The sequence below is a fragment of the Trachinotus anak genome, unplaced genomic scaffold (assembly GCF_046630095.1).
Source record: "Trachinotus anak isolate AG129_WGS33_773 ecotype Australia unplaced genomic scaffold, CSIRO_AGI_Tana_v1 ptg000011l, whole genome shotgun sequence".
NCBI classification, from domain to species: Eukaryota; Metazoa; Chordata; class Actinopteri; order Carangiformes; family Carangidae; genus Trachinotus; species Trachinotus anak.
In genome coordinates, this window is record NW_027273862.1 from 5,012,488 (window position 1) to 5,035,237 (window position 22,750).

The 22,750-nt window shown below is 41.7% G+C and overlaps 1 protein-coding gene across 2 annotated transcripts; it reads right to left on the reverse strand.

Annotated features, from left to right (window-relative positions):
- Positions 1-295: 295 nt before the first annotated feature.
- eprs1 (glutamyl-prolyl-tRNA synthetase 1) lies at positions 296-22,039 on the reverse strand. Of its 2 annotated transcripts, XM_071488165.1 has the most exons (35): positions 21,876-22,039; positions 19,823-19,907; positions 19,575-19,674; positions 19,339-19,495; positions 19,093-19,229; positions 18,688-18,782; positions 18,468-18,594; positions 18,147-18,339; positions 17,860-18,031; positions 17,491-17,724; positions 17,302-17,386; positions 16,559-16,618; positions 11,918-12,028; positions 10,594-10,730; positions 10,274-10,481; positions 10,051-10,163; positions 9,828-9,945; positions 9,291-9,464; positions 8,983-9,150; positions 8,525-8,740; positions 7,500-7,724; positions 7,152-7,388; positions 6,806-7,071; positions 4,771-4,822; positions 4,465-4,674; positions 4,197-4,269; positions 3,951-4,030; positions 3,695-3,796; positions 3,358-3,513; positions 2,976-3,173; positions 2,573-2,746; positions 2,185-2,345; positions 1,537-1,615; positions 1,384-1,448; positions 296-1,058 (listed from the first exon to the last, which is right to left on the reverse strand). In XM_071488165.1, exons 1-35 carry the CDS (start codon positions 21,916-21,918, stop codon positions 908-910), a joined length of 4,962 nt encoding a protein of 1,653 aa, XP_071344266.1. In that variant the 5' UTR covers positions 21,919-22,039; the 3' UTR covers positions 296-907. The 2 variants fall into 2 exon arrangements, with proteins under 2 accessions (XP_071344266.1, XP_071344267.1); XM_071488166.1 differs by lacking the exon at positions 8,525-8,740.
- Between the last annotated feature and the right edge of the window lie 711 nt (positions 22,040-22,750).

A 22,750-nucleotide genomic window follows, 5' to 3' on the forward strand; every position in this document is an offset into this window, starting at 1 on the left:
ATTACTGGCTATTAACCACATACATAGTTAATCACAGCTGTACATCACTTGGCTTTGATGAATCTGAAGGATTTGCATTAAGCTGTGAACCATGAGCCACATACTGTAATCAGTCCCACAAACAGATGAGGGCTGAAAAAACTGTGAGAATAACACTCCAACTACAAGCCTGAGTACCTGTACAGTTCCTGAGACAGTTGGGCTACGAGATGGGACTGTTAGCAGGCAAACAATACTTTCCCTACCCCAGACAAAAGTCGACAATGTTTCTCAGGTAATTTTTTTTTCCAGATACTTGTTCTTTTTTTTTTTTAAAGTTTTGCCATATTTTAAAGGCCCTAAACCCACCCAATTAATTAATACCAACAAAAACATATCAAAAAGAATGCTAAATTAGAAATTTTAAATAGGGAGTTAAAAAAAATATCAATAATAAAGAGGTTTCCAATTCCACCAGCTGCTTTTACTATTTCACTATACAAACTTAGAAGGACCCCAAAAGATGACACATTACATTTGACGAACTTACTTGATAGAAAAGATTTATTATATGTCTTCTCTGCATTGCTGATTTCCATCCTTGTACAAGCCACTTGTGGACGGTGAGTGTTTTTCTGACATTGTCTTTACAGAGTAGGAGATTAAGGGCACTACAGTCATTTTCTCTCATAACGGAGTTCTCTGAGTAAGCATTTTCTTTCACTTCCTCTTCCTTTCAGATGTATTATGACACTCAAATGTAAAAAACAAAACACCAACATTCCCTTTCTAATTCCCTCAGTCCTGTCACCTCCATAACCATATCAACCTAGAGGCCCACATGAGATCAAAAAAAAGAAAGAAAACAAGAGTAGGAAAGCCCTTTTCAGCTACAGTGTTCATCCCCTTTAAAGATCAGAGCTGGTTTTCAGTAGCTGCGTCCAAACAGGGTGTAGTACTTTGCAGGCTCCTTACAGCTGACACACGCCTGACCAGGCTGCAGCGTCTTCAGGGGAGAGAAGGGGATACACAGGCTCTTAGCTCCCATGGATGGAGCTCCAGGCTCCAGGTCCTGGTCCCTGATAAGAAGAAGAGCACAAAAATCTTAAATTGCTGAAATTAATACTCAACAACGACAAAAACATCTTGCAATTCCTCAAAACCTGATGTGAATGGGACAAATTACAATAGCACTTTACCAATAATCCTGACTCAAAATACTGAATTAAACCATTTTAAAGTGCACAGTGTGTTTCTTTCCGCTTCAGCAACTGAATGTGACTCAGTACTTTTTACATACATATATACACTGCATATTTAATAGATACTCTGCATGAAATAGCCTTTTGCTCCCTCAAATTGTAGAGCACAGCACTGGCTCAGACAGTGAGGCGTTAGACGTACTTGGCAGTGGTTTTCTTGATTGAATCCTCGCAATTAATTTCTCCACAGAATGGGATCTGGACGATCTATCAAGCAAGACAAACACGAGTTATTTACTCTGGTGAGGACACACAGTGAAATGTATTGCACACAGTGTGGGTTATGGTTGCTCACCTTGCCCTGGTCCAACTCTTTCTGGAACTGCTCCATTGAGTCTGCAGCCACCATGTGAGTCTTCAGGTCATTGGAAGCCCTGATAAACACACATAAACACACTTACATCAGTCCTCTTGTGTGTTTATGCACACCATCTAAGCATCTATTCATTTTGTCTGTGTTTTCTCATTTGTAGCTAAATCCTTCAGGATGTATACACAATTTTTAACACAATACTCCCCCTAGCTGACCAGCAACAGGATAGTTATTAAAACACAGCTACTCCACCCACAATACTGCAGTAAGTTTAAAACTGCATGTGTCAGGTTTTTTGTGCCTTAATGACAGCTACGCTTCATGTACCAATGATCAGCTGTTCAGCTCTCCTATAATCAATGAAATGGCAGCCAAAGAAGTGCAGGTATTCTATTATATTAAAAACAACTCCAAGTGTGATTTACAGCCGGTGAGATGGGTTACACTACATTTTTCCATACTGAAATCTACATGTAAAATCCTTTCAATAAGTCTTTTCCCAAGAGCAACTCAAGCTTTACTATAGTCATTTGTCCTTGTCTGGGAGATCAATAATCATTTGTAACCAAAGTACTGTGTCAGCCAAAGTATAGATTAAGTCTGACCCTGGTGTGTAGTGCCGGATCTTACTTGTTGAACAGGCTCTTCTGGATGTCCTCCAACATGGCGACCAGCCTCTTCTCTACCTCTGCCTCTGGAATTGTCACCTTTGCGCCCGAGTCTCTCCTCACTGCAACGCACTGACGCTGCTGCATGTCTTTGGGACCTACTTCCAGACGAATAGGAACTCCCTGGATGAGACACGCAGACATACACAACAAGTGAGAGAGAGATTTAATGACAACGCGACTGCCTCAAGTGTTTATTATAAAGCCATTTGTTCCAATGTGATGACTTTTTATCACCTTTTTCATTTACTATTTCTTTTTCTGTAGGTCTTCAGGTCAAACTCTTTGTTTAGATAATATCACACACATCAAGTTAATTATACTACTTTTATTCTCATGTCATTAATGACCTTGAGTTCCCAGTGGTTGAACTTCCATCCTGGGGAGTAGTTATCTCGAAGGTCACTCTTCACCCTGATGCCAGCCTCCTGCAGCCTGCTCAGGTATTTAGAGCACTGGGCCAACAGTGCCTCCTTCTCCTCCTCTGGTAGGGAGGCAGTGATTCCACATGGGATGATGACAATCTGGGAAAGAAAAGACAAGTTTTAACCAGAAAGCATTTGCTATATTTTCTCTTTACGTATTAGTGTTTATTGTTGGTTGGTGGTTTACTTTGGCAGCTGTTGGTTTTTTATCTCTTCTTTTAATCAGTATAAAAATATAATAGGATGAAAAAAACTAAGAAAAAAAAAGTAATCTATCAAACATATTTACTGCATTTCCATGTATGTGTGTGAAAGTGTGTGTTTCTACCTGCAGACAGGCGACCCTGGGTGGCAGTACGAGTCCCATGTTGTCTCCATGGACCATGGTGAGGACACCGATGGTCCTGGTTGTGATTCCCCAGGAGTTCTGGAAAGCCAGCTGCTTCTCGCCCGGCCTCTTTGGGTCCTCAAACACGATCTCAAACATCCTGGAGAAGTTCTGGCCAAGGTGGTGGGATGTAGCGCCCTGAGGAAGTACAAGGACATGTTGAGATTAATTCTGAGTCGCTTTCTGACTGCATGTGAAAAATTGTGATCAAAATTTCATCTAATCCAGTGTTGAGATTTACCAGTTAAACTTCATTGTATTCTTCTGGCCTCAGTGTAACAGGATAAGAGGAATGAGTGAATGAATTCATACACCAGTGTACCTGAATGGCTCGGCCGCTGGCAGAGATGAAAGCCTCCACAGTCGTGGTGTAATCTCCTCCTGCAAACTTCTCCTTCTCCGTTTTCCTCCCCTTCACCACGGGGATCGCCATCAGCTCTTCATACACCTTGGCGTAAAGATCCAGGATCTGAAGCACCTGTACACACACATCAGACAAGCACACAAAGACTTACTGTTTGATCCAGTACATTATAGTTAGCAAACAAAAACACAACTACCTTTACTACTGTAAGAGAACTGCATGTTCTTCACTACAACATTTCTATCATTGCATCTCAGCACTGATTCATCAAGATCAGGGTTCGCAGGTCTGTTACCTCCTCAGCTGCCTCCTCTTTGGTGGCAAATGCTGTATGTCCCTCCTGCCACAGGAACTCTCTTGTCCTCAGGAAGGGCTGGGGGTGTTTGAACTCCCATCTCTAAAGGGAGGAGTGGGGGTGGAAGAGCAGAAAGAAGAGAGGAAAAACTTTAGCGATTGTAAATTGATTATTAAAATACAAAAGATGTATGGATAATGTAAATACAACATGTGAATGTAGATGGTGTAGCTGTGATTATTAAAAGGACACTGACCACAACATTACACCACTGGTTGAGTTTGATTGGCAGGTCTCTGTGGGACTGGACCCATTTAGCGTAGGCCGGGTACATCACTGAGTTAACAAAGACAGACCCAAGGGTTCATACCAAACACGACAGAGCAGCAAACCACACCAGCAGTTTTATTTAATACGACACAAATGTTCAGTTCAATGAGTTCTGTGTGTGCATCAGCAGAGTTAGTGTATATACAGTTTGATCTAAAGGTCAGAGTCACACCTGTCTCACTGGTGGGTCTGACAGCAATGGGCTCTGCCAACTCTGTTTTTCCTGACCGGGTTACCCAGGCAACCTGATAAAGAAGACAACATCACAATTAGTCGATTATTAACGTTGTGCAGTCCTACTTTGTTATTGTGCTGAATTCAATATTTTTTGTTACAGTAAAAAGGTATAATGTTATCATTTTTATTGTTTTTACTTTCCTTAGTGCTGCAATTAATGTTTTCGTGCTTTTTTTTTTTTTTTCCAAAAAGGTCTCGTTTACCTCTGGAGCAAAGTCTTCAATGTGGGACTTTTCCTTCTCGAGGGCGGCCTGAGAGACGAACATGGGGAAGTAGCAGTTCTCCACACCCAGCTTCTTAATTTCCCGGTCAAAGAAGTCTTTAATGGCCTCCCAGATGGAGAAGGCCCAGGGCCGTAGCACATAGCAGCCGCTGACGTCATAATACTCAATCATCTCTGATTTTGTGATGACCTGGAGGAGAAGAGCAATATTACATTATAAGGGTAATTCATATTTATTTGTTTGTTTATGGAAGTTTGAAATGGGACTTGTGTTCATTCAACTCACCTGAGAGTACCAGTCAGCCAGGTTCTCCTCTTTCTTGGCCTCCAAGCCCAACCTGACAGGAGGACAACAAGTATGTTAGTGTAATGCAAACATAAAAGTACAGTCATTTCCAAAACACTATTATACAGTTTACTTCAAGACTAAATGCATGTTAAGTTTCTGGGTATATAATTTTTTAAAAGTCTGTCTGTTTTACAACATCAAAATGTTCTCCGAGGTTGTTTTATCATCTTGTCAATGGAAGACCATCTGAAGTAAGAGCTATTGGTCAAATTAAAAAGGCAGAAGTGATGAAGCACAGATATGATGACAAAGCAACCTGGGAAAGGACAACAGTACAAACACTGATATTTCAAGTCATGATTGGTTAGTTAGTCTACAGGTGTGTGGAGGTGCAGGTTCAATGATCGTTACTCCTGAGTGCATTAAGACAACTGACACACAGCCATTCCCAACCTAAGCAGCCATGCACAGCCAGCAAACCAGTTCTCTGCTACTAACTGACAAAACACTGGGATAGAGCTGAGCTGCATCAGAGCAAAACGATAATCCCAATTATCATCATCGTGAGTTTTGATTTGAGGAACAAAATTTTTGTACTTTTTGCATCTTACATTACAAAAATCTTCACACTGAAAACTCTTTTTCACCTTCAGCAGGTCTTCAAAATAAAAGTTTCAAAGATGCTAAGGTGCCAAACTGCATTTACTAAATGCAGATAAACCGAGAGTGTAGAGCCATGCTAGCGGCTCGGAGAGGAAGTACCTCACACCATGCATTTACAATCTAAGTTTGGCATGTTAGGAGGCTAACATTTGCTAATTAGCGCCTAAACAATGTACAGCTGAGACTGATGAGAATGTCCATGGTCTCCAAAGTTGACCCTCTGGGGGCACTAAAGGAAAAGTCAGCTGATCACCAAAGTCACTGGGATTCATCCTCTGGACACCATGGATTTCATAATAATCTGTCCAATAATAGACAAGACATTTCACTAAAAGACAAAGGGTCAGGGATCACCAATAAGATTCATTCTCTGGGGACCATGGATGTCCGTACAAAATGGCCTCTCAGTTCTTCCAGTAGTTGTTGAGATATTCCAGTGTGGGCCAAAGTGGTGGGCGGACAGAGCAACATCGCCATAGCTAGAGCCTTGCAGCTAGCATGGCTAAAAATCTGAATATACATGATTAGTCATGCAGCACTACCATAAAGCCATTTTATCCTCAAGGCTGACAGAAGACAACAGGCACTGATCAAGCAGAAGAAAAAACCACACCAATCATTTAGACTCACCAAATCTGATTACAAACACGCTCTTCAGTCGTTAAGCTACAGCAGCAGAGAGCTGTGCTAACAGATGATCCATCTTCAATGTCCAAGTAACAGTTTCATCTGTCCCCCACAATGCTCCAGTGGTTATTTAAAGGCTAAAATATTCAACTCACGGCGTCGTAATATTCATTTAAATCTATACATCAACTACCAGCTATTATATGTTAGTGTTTCCCGATAACAATTCAGCACCTATGTCCAAAACAATGCATCTCGCTGAAGAGGCATCATATTCAACTAAATATAACATGCTCATCAGGACAGAAGTCTTACAAGACAGTTCAGTACAAAGACTTTTTATTGGCCCGTCATTCTGACTCAATTTCAGCCAAATAATTTCCTGTAAGATCAGCTGTAACTGTCCGTGCTTTTCATTCAGCCTGCTGGGCCTTGGGACGGGAGAGAAATCTTACCACCAGTCTGCACAGTGTGAACAGGTTTAGAAATCATTATGTGAGAGGTTACATCTGCACTAACAGAGAGACTGAAAATAGAAAAGCTGACTTCAGATGCAAAAAGTGAAATACTTTGTCCTCATTATTTTATTTTATACAGTGATTGTCAAAGCATGTATTGTAATAAGGATTATCATTTCACAGAAAATCTTTAAGTTTGGCACTAAATAAGCCGTCATAATGAAAAAACAGTTAGATGAAAAGCTTATTTAGTTCTACTTCTTCACTTCTTTCCAGACTCTCACCGTGTTTGCTTCTTGGATCCTTGACCCTCTCCTGAGCCTCCTGCTCCTCCTGAGGATTCCTTGCCCTGTCCGGCCTTGTCTCCTTTACCCTTCTTGCCTCCTCCTGCTCCTCCCTGTTTCTCAGACTTGTTCTCCTTCTCCTTGCGGTTTTTGTCCTCTCCCCCAGTACCTCCAGCAGCAGCCACTGGTTTGTAGTCCTGACCAGTAAGCGTCTTGTATTTGTTCTTCAGGTCCAGTAGAGTTTTCACAGCTTGATCTATTTGATCCTGAAATAGAAGCACAGTTTTATATTTTTTTCTCTCCACTACAAACTGTTTTTTATTTCAACCTGTGATTGGTTCCTTACCTTAGGGGCCTTCTCAGACTTTAACTTTCTCACCAGCTCCCCCTGTTGGGCCACCTGTGAGAACAGCTCCTGGCCCTGTGGAGAAGAGCTGGACTGGGTATTTGCAGGGGCAGCAGGGGCAGCAGGGGCAGCTGGAGCAGCTGGGGCTTGCAATCCTGGTTTGTAATCCTGTCCAGTCTTCTGTTTGTACTCTGCCTTCAGAGCCAACAGCTGCTTCACTGCAGCATCAACCTGGTCCTGATGAACAGCCACGAAGGAGACAACTATTCAGTCAAAGCAGCACAAAACAATTGCAGATTTATTCAACACTATCAAAATCTCAAAGTAGGGGAAACACTATATTCCCACCTTGGGGGCTTTTTCAGTTTTCAGTTTCCTGACCACTTCTCCCTGCTCAGCAACCTTCTCATAGAGCCCGGTGGCAGCAGTTGCCGGGCTGGGGCTGCTCTGGACTGGGGCAGGGGCAGGGGTTTTCTGAACTGGGGCAGCTCCAGGCTTGTACTCCTGGCCTGTGACCTGTTTATACTCTGCCTTCAGGGCAAGCAGCTGTTTCACTGCTGCGTCAACCTGGTCCTGGAGAGACAAGAAGGATACTGTCATTCTGTTCGTAGAAGTTTTTAGCTGTATTGGTTAAATACTGCTGTAAAAACACTGGGACTGGGTAGAATCTTCATATTGCGATGAAATGTGATTTTAAAAATCTAGATACTGACAAGAAAACTTGTTAAGCATATAAAGCTTGTACACCTATGTTAATTTTCATCATCATTGGTGTTGAATCTGTCTCTTTTTAAAAGGGGGTTAGACCAATGCCCCACACCAGTTAATGTTTCCAGCCATGAGACTATATGGGGGGCATTTTTTTAATGTTCGTATGTTATGGATGTTAAAGTTTACCTACATCTATTCAAGCATTTCCTGTCATATCGTTAGGATTATGACAAATGAAAAAAATGTGAAAAAAGTGCATCACAGTTTCCCACAGCCCAAGATGATGTCTTCAAAAGTCTTGCTTTATTCGAACAATAGTCCAAAACCGAAAGCTGTTAAATTAACACTCATATTGAAGCAGAGAAAAACAGCAAATCATTCATTCTTCAGAAGCTGGAACAAGATAATATTGTAGTGTAGTGGTCAATCATCAACCTGATCCCTAATGTTATCAGTAGAGTAGTGGACTAATCTGTTATTCAGGTCTCACTCAACCAAGAAAAGTGAAGTCAACTAGTATTTTCTAAATGGTGTTTCTATGGGTAATGAGCTACTAGTCATCAACTGATAGTTATTTTGTGGCATCACATTGATATTCACAAATACACTTTGGGGTTTAATAAGCACTGTTTTCCACTGTCTGCTATGTGGCATATTGATACCTTGGGGGCTTTCTCAGACTTCAGTTTCCTCACGACCTCCCCCTGTTGTGTCACGCGCTCATAAAGACCCGAAGAAGAGGCAGAGTTGGTCACAGGGGACGGAGTAGTGGAGGCGGCAGTGGGCGGCGCCATCCCTGGTTTGTAATCCTGACCAGTCAGCTTTTTAAACTCCGCCTTTAGAGTTAGGAGCTGCTTCACTGCTGCATCAATCTGGTCCTGGTACCATCAACAAACCAGCTTATAGTTGCAGGAAGTTCAGGACAAACTCAACTGACATGCAAATGGCACAGGGACATGAGAATCGACTTGACAAACGCGTGAGGACACAAAGAATGACTCAAATTCACGTACGGACGAATGGGACAGGAGAGATGACTGGACAAATGAACGCAGACACAAACAGTGACTGGACAAATCGTTGTGGACACGAAGATGTGATTGGACAAATGTCCAGGTACCTTAGGTGCCTGCTCTGCCTTCAGTTTCCTGACCAGCTCACCCTGCTGGGCAACGCGGGTGAACGGACAAGAGGTGGGGTCTGCTGAAGATGTGGGTGGGGCTGAAGCAGTGGTGGGAGGGGCCATGCCTGGCTTGTAGTCAATACCTGTCTGTTCCTTAAACTGAGCCTGCAGAGTGAAAGTGAAAGAATGAAATGAATGCAAATGTCTTTACTTACAGTTTAATTTCTTCTAGTTACACCAGAGTAAGATAAAGACAACTTTATTAATCCCTTAAGAAATTCAAAATCGATTAAAAATTGATGCACCTTTAGAGAGAGCAGCTGCTTTACTGCCTTGTCCACTTCATCTTTCGGGGCTTTGGCAGTCTTCAGCTGGCGGACAGCTTCACCCTGAGCTACAATGCTAGAGAACAGGTCACCAGCTGAGGTTGAGGCAGGCGCTGAGGCAGGAGCTGAGGCAGCCTTGGTAGGAGTGGCGGGCTAAGAAAGGAAGAAAAGGCAGGTTTACGCCAGGAGAAGAGGAGCAAGAAATGGACACATACCAGTTCCTTGCAGACATCAGCAAAATAACTGAAGGTTCTTGTTACACTTTTGTTATTGAAGACAGTTTCTACATGAGCTCAAAGTCTAACACTACAGCTTGGATTAGTAATGCCACCCCCATATTAGAGAGTGCTAGGAAACAAAAGATAAGAGTGCACAAGTATCTATATAGTAATTAATAAGGTAATATAAGGTAAAGGTCTTTAATGCTAAGCTGGTAAAAGGTCTGACTTTTAGATAAAATCCAAGAGGCAGACCATTGGTATATAATTTAAAAACATTTTATTTAAAAACACTCACTGTGTTGCTGGTGGTCTGGCTCTTGCTCTTGTCCTTGGATCCTGCAGTCGGCATCTCCTTGGTGTGACCATCAGGAATGTAGAGCAGGACACAGGGGCTCTCCTTACAGCTGTTAGGACTACAGATGTTCACCACAGTTAGACACAATCAAAACAGTTAGACAGAAGAAAACTGTGACTGGACTGAGCAGATTCAGGTGTGTAACTGAGGTCCTTTCCCTCACCTGACTGGTTCATAGGGCTGGTCGCAGATGTAGAAGCCTCGTCTCTGGAGCTGGATGATGTCACCTTTTTTCACATTCTTCAGACACGGGTCTCCAAGCATCTTCTCCTCCAGCTGTAAGAATGAGACAGTCAAAAAATATATAAAAACAAATGTACTGTATGAACAGAGACATGTCAGACAAACACTAAGATAAAGCTGAGAGCAAATATCGCAGAACAGACCTTGCTGTTTTTATTAATGTACTCTTTGAAGTCATCATCTTTGGTGATGACAGCTTTGGAGATCAGAGGCTGGTAGTTGATGCAGACGGTGGGCAGGAGTGGGGCGTTGTTTGTTTCGGCCAGCCATGTGATCTTTGTTGTCTTCTTGTAGTCCTTGTTGTCCAAGTTCAGACGAGCCTCCATGGACACGACCTTACCGTCCGCCCCTCTGAGCGGTGAGAAAGGGTAAAGACACAGACAGGTGGAAAATCATATCATGAACATGACCACATGTGATTGTACTGTCATCTTAGCTGCTGTGCTGAAGTGATTATACGCACTTGTTGATCTTAGTGATGATGAGGTTGCCCCAGTTGATGAAGGTGACCACCTCGCCCTCTGAGAAAGTCTCAGCATCGGCTCCTTCAATCAGAACTCGAGGTCCATACCAAACCTCCTTCATGCCCACCTCTGTGTTCTGGATGGGCACAGAAATTACATCATTATTAGCCTGTGTACAATGAGACAACTGTGGTGCCAGCTGAGTTAGATTATTATAACTTCCAACTACAGCACAGTGTTGTTTGTAACTAAGAGTCAGTGAAATGAATCTCTGTTCAAGTCATGTGCACATACAGTGGGCTCCAAAAGTCGGATGGAAGAGGTCTCAGTCTTTTGGAGTCCACTGTATACGCACAGTATACATGGCTTCTTCCTGGAGGAAAAACTGGGACACACAATATTTCCCTTGTGCCAGGCTCTTAGAAGAGCTTAAAGGACCATAACAGTGGTTTTACAATATTAGCCAAGGTACAAATTAAATTATTGACAACTAAACGTATTTCCCAATTTATAGAAGTGGCTCTCAAATAAATGTTTTTCCTGGGGCTCATTGCTTTAAATTTATTTTAAGAAGCCAAAAGAGACTGAAAAAATGTTCATAGCCCCACTCCCCTGTGTTTTATCAGTCATTAACAATGATGAGAGAAAAAAACGAATAAAAAGGGATTCAAGTTAAATCTTTGTGAAACAAAGATCAGCACAATAGCATCAGCAGACCCTTGTGTGTTTATTTTCACAACATAAATATAATTTATTCATATTAGTTTTTCTCCATATTATACCTCTGATTATCAGTTTTAGTTACATGAAAGCTCCATTCCTGTAGGTCAGATGTGCGCTCTCACTGGATGATCAAGGCTTGTTGGTGAAAAGGTTGGTATCAAAGTTGTGTCTAGTAACTCACAGTAACTCAGGAGGTCTGGAACATCATGAAAGCTCTTGGACTTAAGACTGATTTGAGGTCTGTCCTGTTTCCTCTGGTGGTGAAATGCGCGCATTTGACTTTTCCAAATCCGTATAGGAACAAGTCGTGTAGGCTGTGGCTTTCGCAGAAGGTTTATATTGGGCATGGGGGTAAAAACATAAATCAGTGCCTCTGCACAGAATGAATGTACATCTCTGCCACAGCAATGAGTTTGTTTTGCAAGTGAACATACCATTAGTTATAAAGTTATAAAGCATGTTTCAAGAATTCAGCAAAATATTACAAAAGCTAAACCGTGCTTTGGTAAATGACTGACACTAACACTCAGCACTTAAAAGTAAACAAAAAAAAAAAAAAATCATAAAAAAATTAGATAGAGAAAGAGAGCGATCTCTAACCTTAGGATGTTTGGCCACTTCCTTCATCTCCTCTGCAGCCTCTCGGACAGAAACAGGAACCACATAGGAGGTTGACAGAGCTGTGTATCTGGGAGCGACTGGATCAATAACCTAACACACACAAAGAGACAAAGACATACACACAGACATAGACACAAACAGGTTAGTAAAATAAGACTGGAGCTTTCATGAGACTCTCCACAGACAAAATGCTGAGTAATGAAGGGACAAAGCAGAAAATGATGCAGCTTCAGTCACAACAAAAAAATTACCTGGTGTATTACAAAGGAAGGAAGTCAGACTCACAACAAGAAAAAGACGAGTGGAGAAAGAAAAGCTGATTTCATGAGTGAATCGTGACTGTGTGCAGATCAGGGAAACAAGCTCGTATTCAGCTGCTTATTCAGCCACCAACCCCTTTCACTATTTTACCAGCCAGCTGGAGAGTGTAGGAGCCTGAATTATAACTGAAGGATTTGCAGAACAGACTAAACATCAGATAAACATCATCCCAGCAGGGGCAATGCCGGTTAGATTATACCAGGAGAAAAAGGTCTTATAGCATTAAATTAACAAGAGCCTTTATTAATCATAGTATTGGTCTTCTTGTATGCAAATTTGACCCTGTTCAGACCTGTTATTAACATTTGTCTTCAATGATCCGAGAAACAGTTCACACCTGGCTTTAAAATGCATATCAAATGAGCCCTTGTCATCTGATCTCACCTTCCTGCTCTATATGCAAATAAACAGGTATGTGCTGTTGTTTTTAACCAGTCCGACTATGACAGACAGGTCTGTTGTCAATGTGTGTGTGTGTGTGTGTGTGTGTGTGTGTGTGTGTGTGTGTGCGTGTGCGCACGTGTGCATGTGCGCACGTGTGCATGTGTGTGTTTTACTAACAGAGTGAGGACATTTTGGCTGGTCCTCACTTTTTGAGACACCTTCAAATCACATTTTGAGGGTTAAGAGAGAGAGACAACGGGGTACAGAAGGTTTGAGTCAAAGCGCTGCACACAGCTCTACAGTGAAATAATAGTTTAGCCATTAGAAATAGTAAAATATAGTAAAATATTTTCCGTTCATTGTGAAACTGTGATGGGACTAACTAGACTGTGTCAGAGGACGTCATTAGAGTAGGTGGACCATCAATGTGACCCATGACAAAATTGTGTTCACACTGCTAAAAGAATGTGGTCACATGTGGCTCAGACCACGTCTGAATGTGATCAGATCTGAAATGTGTCCTCAATGCATCTTAGTTGTGTTCACCCCTGAACTCAGAGCTGTTCACTTGTGATTGGATCACCTGAGATGGATGTTAATACCAGATCTGAACAGGGCCTTTATCGCTTGTGATCTTTTTTACATTAGGGTGACAGAAAAAAACATGTTAAAATTGTTAACAATAATCAGGACAATAATCGGGACAGGCTGACAAAATGCTGACTTCTGAGTAAATCTGAGAGCGACTCTTGACCCGCTGATGTTAGTTTAGGAAATAAGCGTGAAGCACAAAGATCTTACATAAATGTTGAACATGTTAAATTAAGTGGATTTAGTCAATAAATGAAGAGGAAACTTCTCAGCTGCTCATTTAAAAAGCTGCAATGGACTCTGCAGATGAAGGGAGGAGATGGAGAGGGAAACATAGAGGGGGTGGATGTTGGACTGGGTATGGACGTCCTGGGACTGTTTGACTACAGCTACATTTTGAAGTTTAGGTAACCAGTTTGTTTAGAGAGTTAAAGCTGCATTCGGAAAACCATCTTAGTCCTTGGTTTTAACTCTGCAGGGCAGAGCATCCTGTCCACTCCACGACAATTCAGTTTCACTATACAACCAAATTATTCTCAAATGTTTTAGTGTTAGGTAGAGGCAAATTACATTTCTTGTATCATCAAGCTACCATAACAACCTGGTGGTAGTTTCCCTTCCTCTACATGCATTAGTCTTGAAGGGTTTCTGCAGCATTAGACATTACTGTCTACGGCAGGCAAGAAAAAAAATGATCAAGACATTTGTATATGAAATGTAAGACTTTTTAACACCTTCTCAGTCCTTTGTGAGTGAACTGAATTTCATACTTTATAAGACTTATGCCTTGTAAGACTTGCAGATACCCTGTTTTGAGGGATTTATCACATTTGTAAACTGAACCCACAAAAAAAAAAAAATGTCTCTTCAAATCTCTACCAGGACCTCTGAAAGTAAATGAGGAGGAAAATACCAAGAAAAAAACCTAGAAATACCGCCTCATGGTTGTAAGTCTCCGCCATCCAGCCGGGAGGTTAGTTACAGAAAATATGGTCACAATCTCCCCTTCCTGAGTTACAGCGTTGAATAACGACCACAGGTGTTTTTGCAGAACATTATGATGTCACAGTGAAGTTGACCTTTGACCATTCGGATATAAAACCTCATAACTTCATTTTATCCTGATAGACATTTCTGTTAAATTATGTCATAATTAGTGTATGAATTTGTGAGTTACAGCCAAAAACCTGTTTTGTTAGGTCACAGTGACCTTTGACGACCAAATTATAACCAGTTAGTGCTTGAATCCAAGTGAATGTTTGTGCCAAATCACGTTCACAAGAAAGGCACTTACATACTTGTACGGACGGATGAATGGGAAGGACAAGCCGAAAAAACAATGCCTTCAGCTCTGGCTGTCGCCGATGCAGAGGCATAAAAACATGGTGTGCAAGAGAGTAATACTGATCCATCATCTTGAGATATTTCCAATTCTAGCACACTGACACCAGGTGATCATTTACACAGGGCCCAATTCAAAGTTGTAGAGAATCTAATCCAAAAATAAATAGTTTACCAAGCAATTTCTGCTGCCTTCAGCGACCTCTTCCTACCTTTGTTCTTTGACAGGTAACTTAACATTATTTTGATAACCTGTACTTTTATATACTCAGTTTGGCTGATAAAATAGTGAAAGCTTTTGAGATAAAACCAGCCAATGAAGAAAGTAGAGAGGGAGTGGGTGAAAATGAGGAAGAAGAGGAGGACGAGGAGGTGGAGGAGTACCTTCAGACAGCTAATTGGCAGCTTGGAAACAGAAGAGTGAGATGCTGTTTAATGTCAGATATAAGGAGGGAGGAAGAGAGAGAGGATAAAAGGTAGAGACACATTTACATAGAATGGACTGTTTACATAGTTTCCCCTCACCGTTACACCTTCCTGTTTTTGTCTCTCATACTCTAACCCTAGTTAAGACACTTTTTCTGCCTTCTACTCTTCTCATTTCAATCTGGGCTGTGAAAATGTACAAGTAAGTGGGTTTAGTAGCATACACACATCTATTTTGTCCAAGTCAATCAATGATTCACAATTAATCTACCCTTATTTAAACAAACTGTTACTTCAGTTTAAATCAGGGGTATTCCAGGCCTGTGTTCATTGAATTCAGAGGTATAGCCTAAATACTAAACCAACCATCCACCATTTTCCCCTTCTACTGCTAAATTAAAACTTTAAAAATACTGTCAAGTTGATGTGAAAGCACTGTGGGGGCATGAAACTGTCTGAAGAGGGCAGTGAGGAACGGGTTAGTTGAACATGCATATGAAGACCTTTGCAAAAACAGAAGCAGCTGTTAGTTCTTAAATCTCAACCTCAAACCAAATGTGATCATTATCATTATTCTGGAGAGTCCTACGGGTCTGTGTTCAGCCCCACCAGTTAAAATTCAAGTACGACTAGTCTGAGATCTGGATCTCACTCATCAACTTCACACCTTCTACCTGACTCAGGGATGAAGCAGCAAGTGCCAGCGAGGAAAAAACACACAGGAAGCGACACAGATGGAGGACAACAAAACATGAATACAAACAACTGTGGCACATGGCATGAAGCAGCTGGTTTGGTTTTTGAGGGTTTCAATGTTACTGGGGATAACATGGAGGGTGACAGTGGGGTAATGAGGATCAGGGAAAGAAAGCAGCAAACGAAAGTGTTAAACAGAATGAGAAGAGCAAAGCAGAAAGAAGCCATGCCAGCAGTGAACCCACGCAATTCTCTGAACCTCTGTCAGTCACAGCCTTTAAGCCTCCAGTATATCCATGCATCATAGTTTATTCTCATCCTTTTAGAGTTTGTGATTTTAACTGACCCAAACAAGTGTGGTGGTAAAAGCAAACCTGATAAATTAGAGGACCTTTACCCATGAACACGCTTCCTCTGACATACAAACTAGGTTTTACCATGAGCTTCTAACCTGCAAAAATAGCTCAGTAGATAAATGCTAACTAACAGTATGGTCTGTTAATCACAAAGGTAGCATTATATTATGTTTTCAATGCAGACAAAGTTCAAAGAGCTTTGCCTACATATCTAACTACACTGTTTGAAGAGTTTAAGCTCCAATACAGGCTGGGTGAAGCCATTCACTGGTTTATGAGTGGGGGGAAAAAGATTTTTTATCATTTCATTCATGTCATTAAGAAATCCGCTGTCACACTCATGTCAAAGAGGTCTACAGTAAGACCAATCTAAATGTTTTTATTTATTTGTTCAGTGGCAGCAGAGCCAAACAGGCTTCAAACTCAAATCCTATGTGAAAATTATTTTTGTAACTGGTTCAGACAATCAGACCAAGGTGCGAGATGACAAAGAGGAAAAATTTACCTTCTTATTGAAGGCCCAGATCTTGTCCCACTCCATGTTCACCACTGACCGTGACCCTCCCTGGGAAGAGGAGAGGGAAAAAAAAGAAAAACATTAAATTTGTTTCCTCTTTGTTTTCCATGTTCAATACATAAAGGATACAACTCTGACTACATTGCAAAGGTGACTTCCTGTCAGCAGCGTCCTGCTGTTTGAAAGATTCTACATCTTAATGTGGTCAGTGCCTCTTAAATAATCCTGTTCATTTTCATTTAGTTTATTTGGTTCTTTGCAGTCTAAGGTCTAATTTGTTAATCCTGGATGAAGTTATCTTGCACTCACACACACAAAACAAGTAGAGAGTTGAAACCATGATCAGAATTTATGACTGACTTAGTGCTGATCACCATTCAAGTCTTTTAGCTCACAGTATCTTTAGGTCTGGATTGGTTCTTCTTCATTGTATGAACCTGCATCTAAAAATCAACAACCTTTCTTTATATTTCTAAAAAAAAACAAAAAAAACAAAACAAAGTGAGCCATTTGTATCTGATAATGACTTAAAATATCTTTGTCATCTTTGCCATAGTCCACCTAAATGTCAATAGGCTGCACTTTCGTAGGTTTGAAGTTTGAATAAAGGGGAGATTTAAGAAGGTTCTCTCTCATATATTATTATCAAGCTGTCAAATTAAGCTCCTTTCTTTGTTTTAAAGAGGTATATCTCCTACCCCTTTCTAACCATGACTGGCTGACATGTGTACCTGGGCAGCTATGAACTGTTTGAGTCCCTCCACAGTCATTCCTCTCCTCAGGACTCCTCTGACGGTGGGGAAGCGAGGGTCATCCCTGGAGGATGAGGAAAGAAAAGGTCAAAAGAGAACATGGGAGTGGAGCAGTAAAAAGTTAAAAGAGGAAGAGAAGGAATACTGGCTGAATTGATCTAAACCTACCATCCATCGACGTATCCCTGGTCGACAAACCAAGTGAGCTTCCTCTTGGACAGCACTGTGTTATTGAGGTTGAGTCGCGCATACTCCCAGATGTAGGGTTTCCTGAGGCGCAGGGCATTGATTACCCAATAGAACTGCTCGTCACGGTCGTGGTACTCGGTGGTCCTAAGAGCATGGGTCACACCCTCCAAGCTGTCAACGATGGGGCAGGCAAAGTCATACGTTGGGTAGACTCTGGAAGAAAAGACGTGGACAGTTTTAACCATTAATATCTGTCGAATATCTGAATATTTCAATAGTGGATACAAATAATCCAGATGTCAAAGCACAAATTGTAGTTTTTAACAAATCATTAAGACTAATAAGTACTTGTAGGTGCCTCCAGTGCGGGGGTGGCTAGCGTTCTTGCAGCGGTATAATGTGGGGTCTCTCATACAGCCATTGTTGGACTTCATGTCAATCTTGGCCCTCATGCAGCAGGTCTGACCGTACTCTGTTCCAGCTTTCATCTCCGACCACATCTTCATGTTCTGCTCCACCGCTGCAGAGAAGACAGAGACGCTGCCCACTATAGCATCAATCAGTTCAGAAATTCATATACTGTACATTTAATATTCACTATTATTGGCAATCATGGCATGTGTCGCTAGGCGTACTGTTATTTCTGCATTTGGACTCAGTGCGCTGGTCCCTCTCCTGCTTCATCTGCTCAGGAGGGGTGTTGTCGATGTAGGCTTTGCCCTCCGTGAGCAGCTGCTCAGCAAATCGCATTATGGTGGGAAAATGGTCGCTGGTGTAGGTGAACTGGTCTGGATGAATCTGGAGCATGGCAACATCCTCCAGGATCACCTGAGGGGAAGCAAAGACGTGTAGAAATGAGAACAAAAACAAATTTTTTACAGGCAGCTGTTTTGGAAATAATACGACTGATTCACAATTCTTGTTTCCCATTTGCTCTAAGACCTTGGATGTCTCACCTTCTCAAAGTCCTCCTTTTCTTTCTCGGGGTTTGTGTCGTCGAAGCGCATGATGAGTTTGCCTTTAAATGTGACCTGGTAGTGCTGGTTGAGCAGAGCAGCCTTGGCATGGCCAATATGCAAGTAACTAGCCACAGAGAGAGAGAAAAATGTCCCTGATAAGGAAAAGACCAAACCTAGGGATTGTTTAACATCTCCAAAAGTTCAGATCGAGCCTTACCCACTGGCCTCAGGAGGGAATCGAACTACCACTTTTCCCATTTCAGCTCCTGGCAGCTCCACAAACTTTCCAACATCCTGCTTCTTCTCATTTGACTGTTGAACAGAGACACAGTCAGTCAGGACTACAGGAAGAGTGCATTTATTTCTTAATCTTATCTTAATTATTTCTATCTTAATCTCAATCTCTTTGGTTTTATCAAGATGTTGATTGTCAGGTTTGTGTAAGTTTTATTAACATAAAACATTGTCACATAAACACTTAGATTTTCTTCTTGTTTATTCAGTATGAAGCTCCAAATCAACCTCAAATGGCTTAACGGTTGATGATCTGCCAGTACTAAACTTTTTCTCCAAATGTTGTAAAAATTATTTTCAAAAAACACTTGGCTGAGATCACACTTACATTGGATTTGTTCATTGGAGCTTTCTTATTGGCATACTTGTTGCCCACCGCAGTGAAGGGAACCTGGGAGCTCAGGAAAGAGAACCAGCGATTGATGTGGGAGAAGGATTTGCCCTGGCTTGGCCACTCCTCATGACCTGCAGAGAAACAATCACAACCTGTAGTCCTGCATTTGACCCATTTAACTGCAGAATTTCTACAGTGACAGGTAAAGATCCAAACTGGTACATCCTGGGTGGTACTGACCTTTGAGGGCGGCCCAGACGGAGAGATCAGCCAGGGTGAGAGCATGTCCAACCAGGAAGGTCCGCAGGGAAAGGGCCAGATCCAGTTCGCCCAGTGCCTCAGTCAAGCCAGGCTGACCACACAGACGCCGAGCACTGAACTCCAACCAGTGGTCGACCTGCAGACATCAGACAGCATCTCAAATGAGAAGTGAGAACCCCAAACAAAATATTTCAAATACACACAAAAATACACACCTCGGTCTGCTCCATCATGTTGGCTCCATAGAGGCCAAGAGCAGGAGCCACTCGAGCTAAGTACCGACAGATAGAGTTGGCATCGTTGAACTGGATTGCACTGAGGAAGGGACCGAGAACACAGGTAAGATACAATGATGAAAAAAACACTTCAAGCGAAAAATTGCACACCATATGCACATTTTCTACGCTACATGTTGGAGACCAGTTAGACAGCTGAAATTTGAAGAAATAATTGTGTCACATACTCTGAGACGTGAAGGCGGGTGTCTTTGCCTTCCTCCACTGATACCTGCACACTCCCCTTCACATGCTCTGCTGCCAGAAGGGCCCCTGCAGGACAGAGGAAGAAATAGTGTTTGTTAGTGTGTGTTGTGATTCTGGGTAAACATGGCTGACTGGTCTAAACCAGCTTCAGTCAACTAAGATCAAAGAATCTAGATATGTTAAGTCAAGGGCAACTGGATGTGCTTAAGATTCCTGAAGATGCTTTGTCTCTTATCCGAGAGGCTTCTTCAGTTCAGAACAACCATAACCTAGATGACTGACAATCTTCACAGACGTTTTGATTTGAGAACCAGTTCAACTGGTCCTGGGATTAAAAAAAAAAAAAAAAAAAAAACATACATACTGCAGTGTGTCTTTTTACTCTGCCCAAACCACAATCTTTGAGCCTGTTTCAACAGCTGTGCACTCAGCAGTTATGTAGTACAGTTTGCCTAATACATGTCAGTACTGAAGTGTTAGGTTGAAAACTCTTGCAGTGAGTTCATATCATTATAGTCAATAGGAATGTGGCTAAACTGTAGCATCAGGGTTCTTTCAGCACAGACACTTCTCTGGGAGTTTAAAATTAAGTTCAGAAAAAGATAAGGAAACTTTAACAATATAGATCTGAAGAGATAACACATAAATTAATGTTGAATACAAATCAGACTCTGACTGACTAATGCTATACTGTAGCTCAGCTTCAATGTCTACGTTTTTAATGCAAAGTAGATCAATGTTTGGCACTTAAGCAAGAGTCCAATTCGTTTAACCACAGAATCATTTTCCTCAGCTTGCAGCATCCCTGCAGTCCCGTTTGTCTCGTACAGTATATGTCTAATGGAGGAGCTGCAGAGATGGTTTCACTTTTGGTGGGTTCTTCTCTGCACAGGAAAACTGGTTTTGTGCCCAACACACCCACTACTGACCAAGCCTAACCACTATTACAAAAAAGAGTGGTGGTGCTGATCAAATACAACAGAAATCAGTGTGCAAAACAAACTGCAGTTCCCATCAAACACGCCACGTTTCAAGACGCTTGCATCAGCCTGCTGAGTTCACTGTAAACGCACAAGGGCGCTGTTCAGTCACCGTCAAAGCTAATCATTGCATCAGTTTATCTTGGTACAAAGCCTTGTCCACACTTTATGGGACACGACACAATGACCTCTCACATATTAAGAAAATATGTCCGGCTATATGTACACTTTAGCAAGACGCAACGCTGTGTATGTCTGAATCTAAACAGAGCGGAGCTAACCAAAGCTAGCTAATGCCAGCGTGTCAATTAGCGTCATGCCCTCTGAAGTCTGTGATTGTCCATCATCATTCCCAAGTTCGTATGGATTTTTTTTTGTTGCATATAATGGCCTGATGCTATATGGTTCTCTGAGGAAAGTTTAAAGTTAACGGGTATTGTCTGAGACAGCTGCTATTATTAAGAGGAGATTTTAGCGAACTGTTCACATGTTTTTATTTTGTAAGTGCCACGACGTCATGCTAGCTAGCGTTAGCATGTTAGCTATCTGCACATTGCTATACACTCTCATGAGCCGCCGGCTAGTAACATTATGTAACCCACCCCTCTGAACTTATATGGACACACCGTCCAACCGGTTTCAATTCATAAATATAGGTCAAGTTATAGGCGTTGCTATTTTGCATAAGAAACAACACAGCTACTTCGGAGTCTCCCACACCCGCTGTTAACTTTCCAGACAACTAAATTATACATGCATATAAACACACATTATACACATCTCAATATAAAATAAAAGTTTTGTTATTCATGACTTCCGTATTAACCAGATGATCCCAATTACTGCTCCTATGTCTTAACTTATTGGGAGACAGTTGTCCAGATTTGAATATACTCAAACAAACATTAAATTGCAATATTTTCCAACGGGGTTCGTCTCATTTGTTAGGGTGACACGTAGCCGCTACTAGCTTAGCTAACTGTCAGTGACTGCTTGCATGCAGTCCACGCCACTCACTGGACAATGTCTTTGGGGGAAGCAGCCTGCGACTCACCTAGTGGCACATTGCTTGTGTTGATGGTGAGATTTAACGCCATGCTGTTCAATCCTTCTTCCACACAGGTGGTGAAGCCTTTTCAGTGTTTACAGACCCGGCTGAAGTCCACAGGCAGGGGAGCCTACTCTCCACACCGGCAGACCGCGGGTCGAAGAGACAGAAAAACGCTTGTTTGGTTTTTATCACAGTTAACCAACAACATGGAGGTGCAATACTGCCACCTATTGTACAGGAGTATTTATGTATTAAAAACAAGGATAGATAGATAGATAGATAGATAGATAGATAGATAGATAGATAGATTTATATTAACAATTGTAGAAAATGTGAAATAGCACATTGCATCAAATTGTAAAACTGAGTAATTTTCTCTCAGAGGAAGAGCCACACAGGTTGGTCAATATTTATGTAAAGGTGCATTGTTCAGACATAACATTTGAGTGTAACAGTATAAAGACTGCACAGGCCTGGACCACAGCGAGGTGCTTCTGTCTTTGTTTGAGTAAGAGCTCTTTCAAGAACTGAAGAAAAGCACCTGCCACAGCGGTTCGGTAAGCTAAGGACAAAAATCTGTTACAGTCAGACAATCACTCTTCATTCAAAATGTTGATCTCAGTCATCTTTCAGCAGTTCACTCTCAGAAGGAGACACAAAACCAGCAGAGCTCTTGGAGTTTGAACAGGACACTGAGCTCCTGGTACCAGAGGTGGTGCACAACTGCAATAGGAAGTAGTGAAAGAGGATTTCCTGTCCTTCTTCGGCTTCATCTGGAAAATTATGGCTTTCTGCTATCATGGTTGTACAGAGTAGTGAATCACAATAAACAACAACCTCTGTATAATAACCAATTAATAGCATGAAATGAAGTAGTA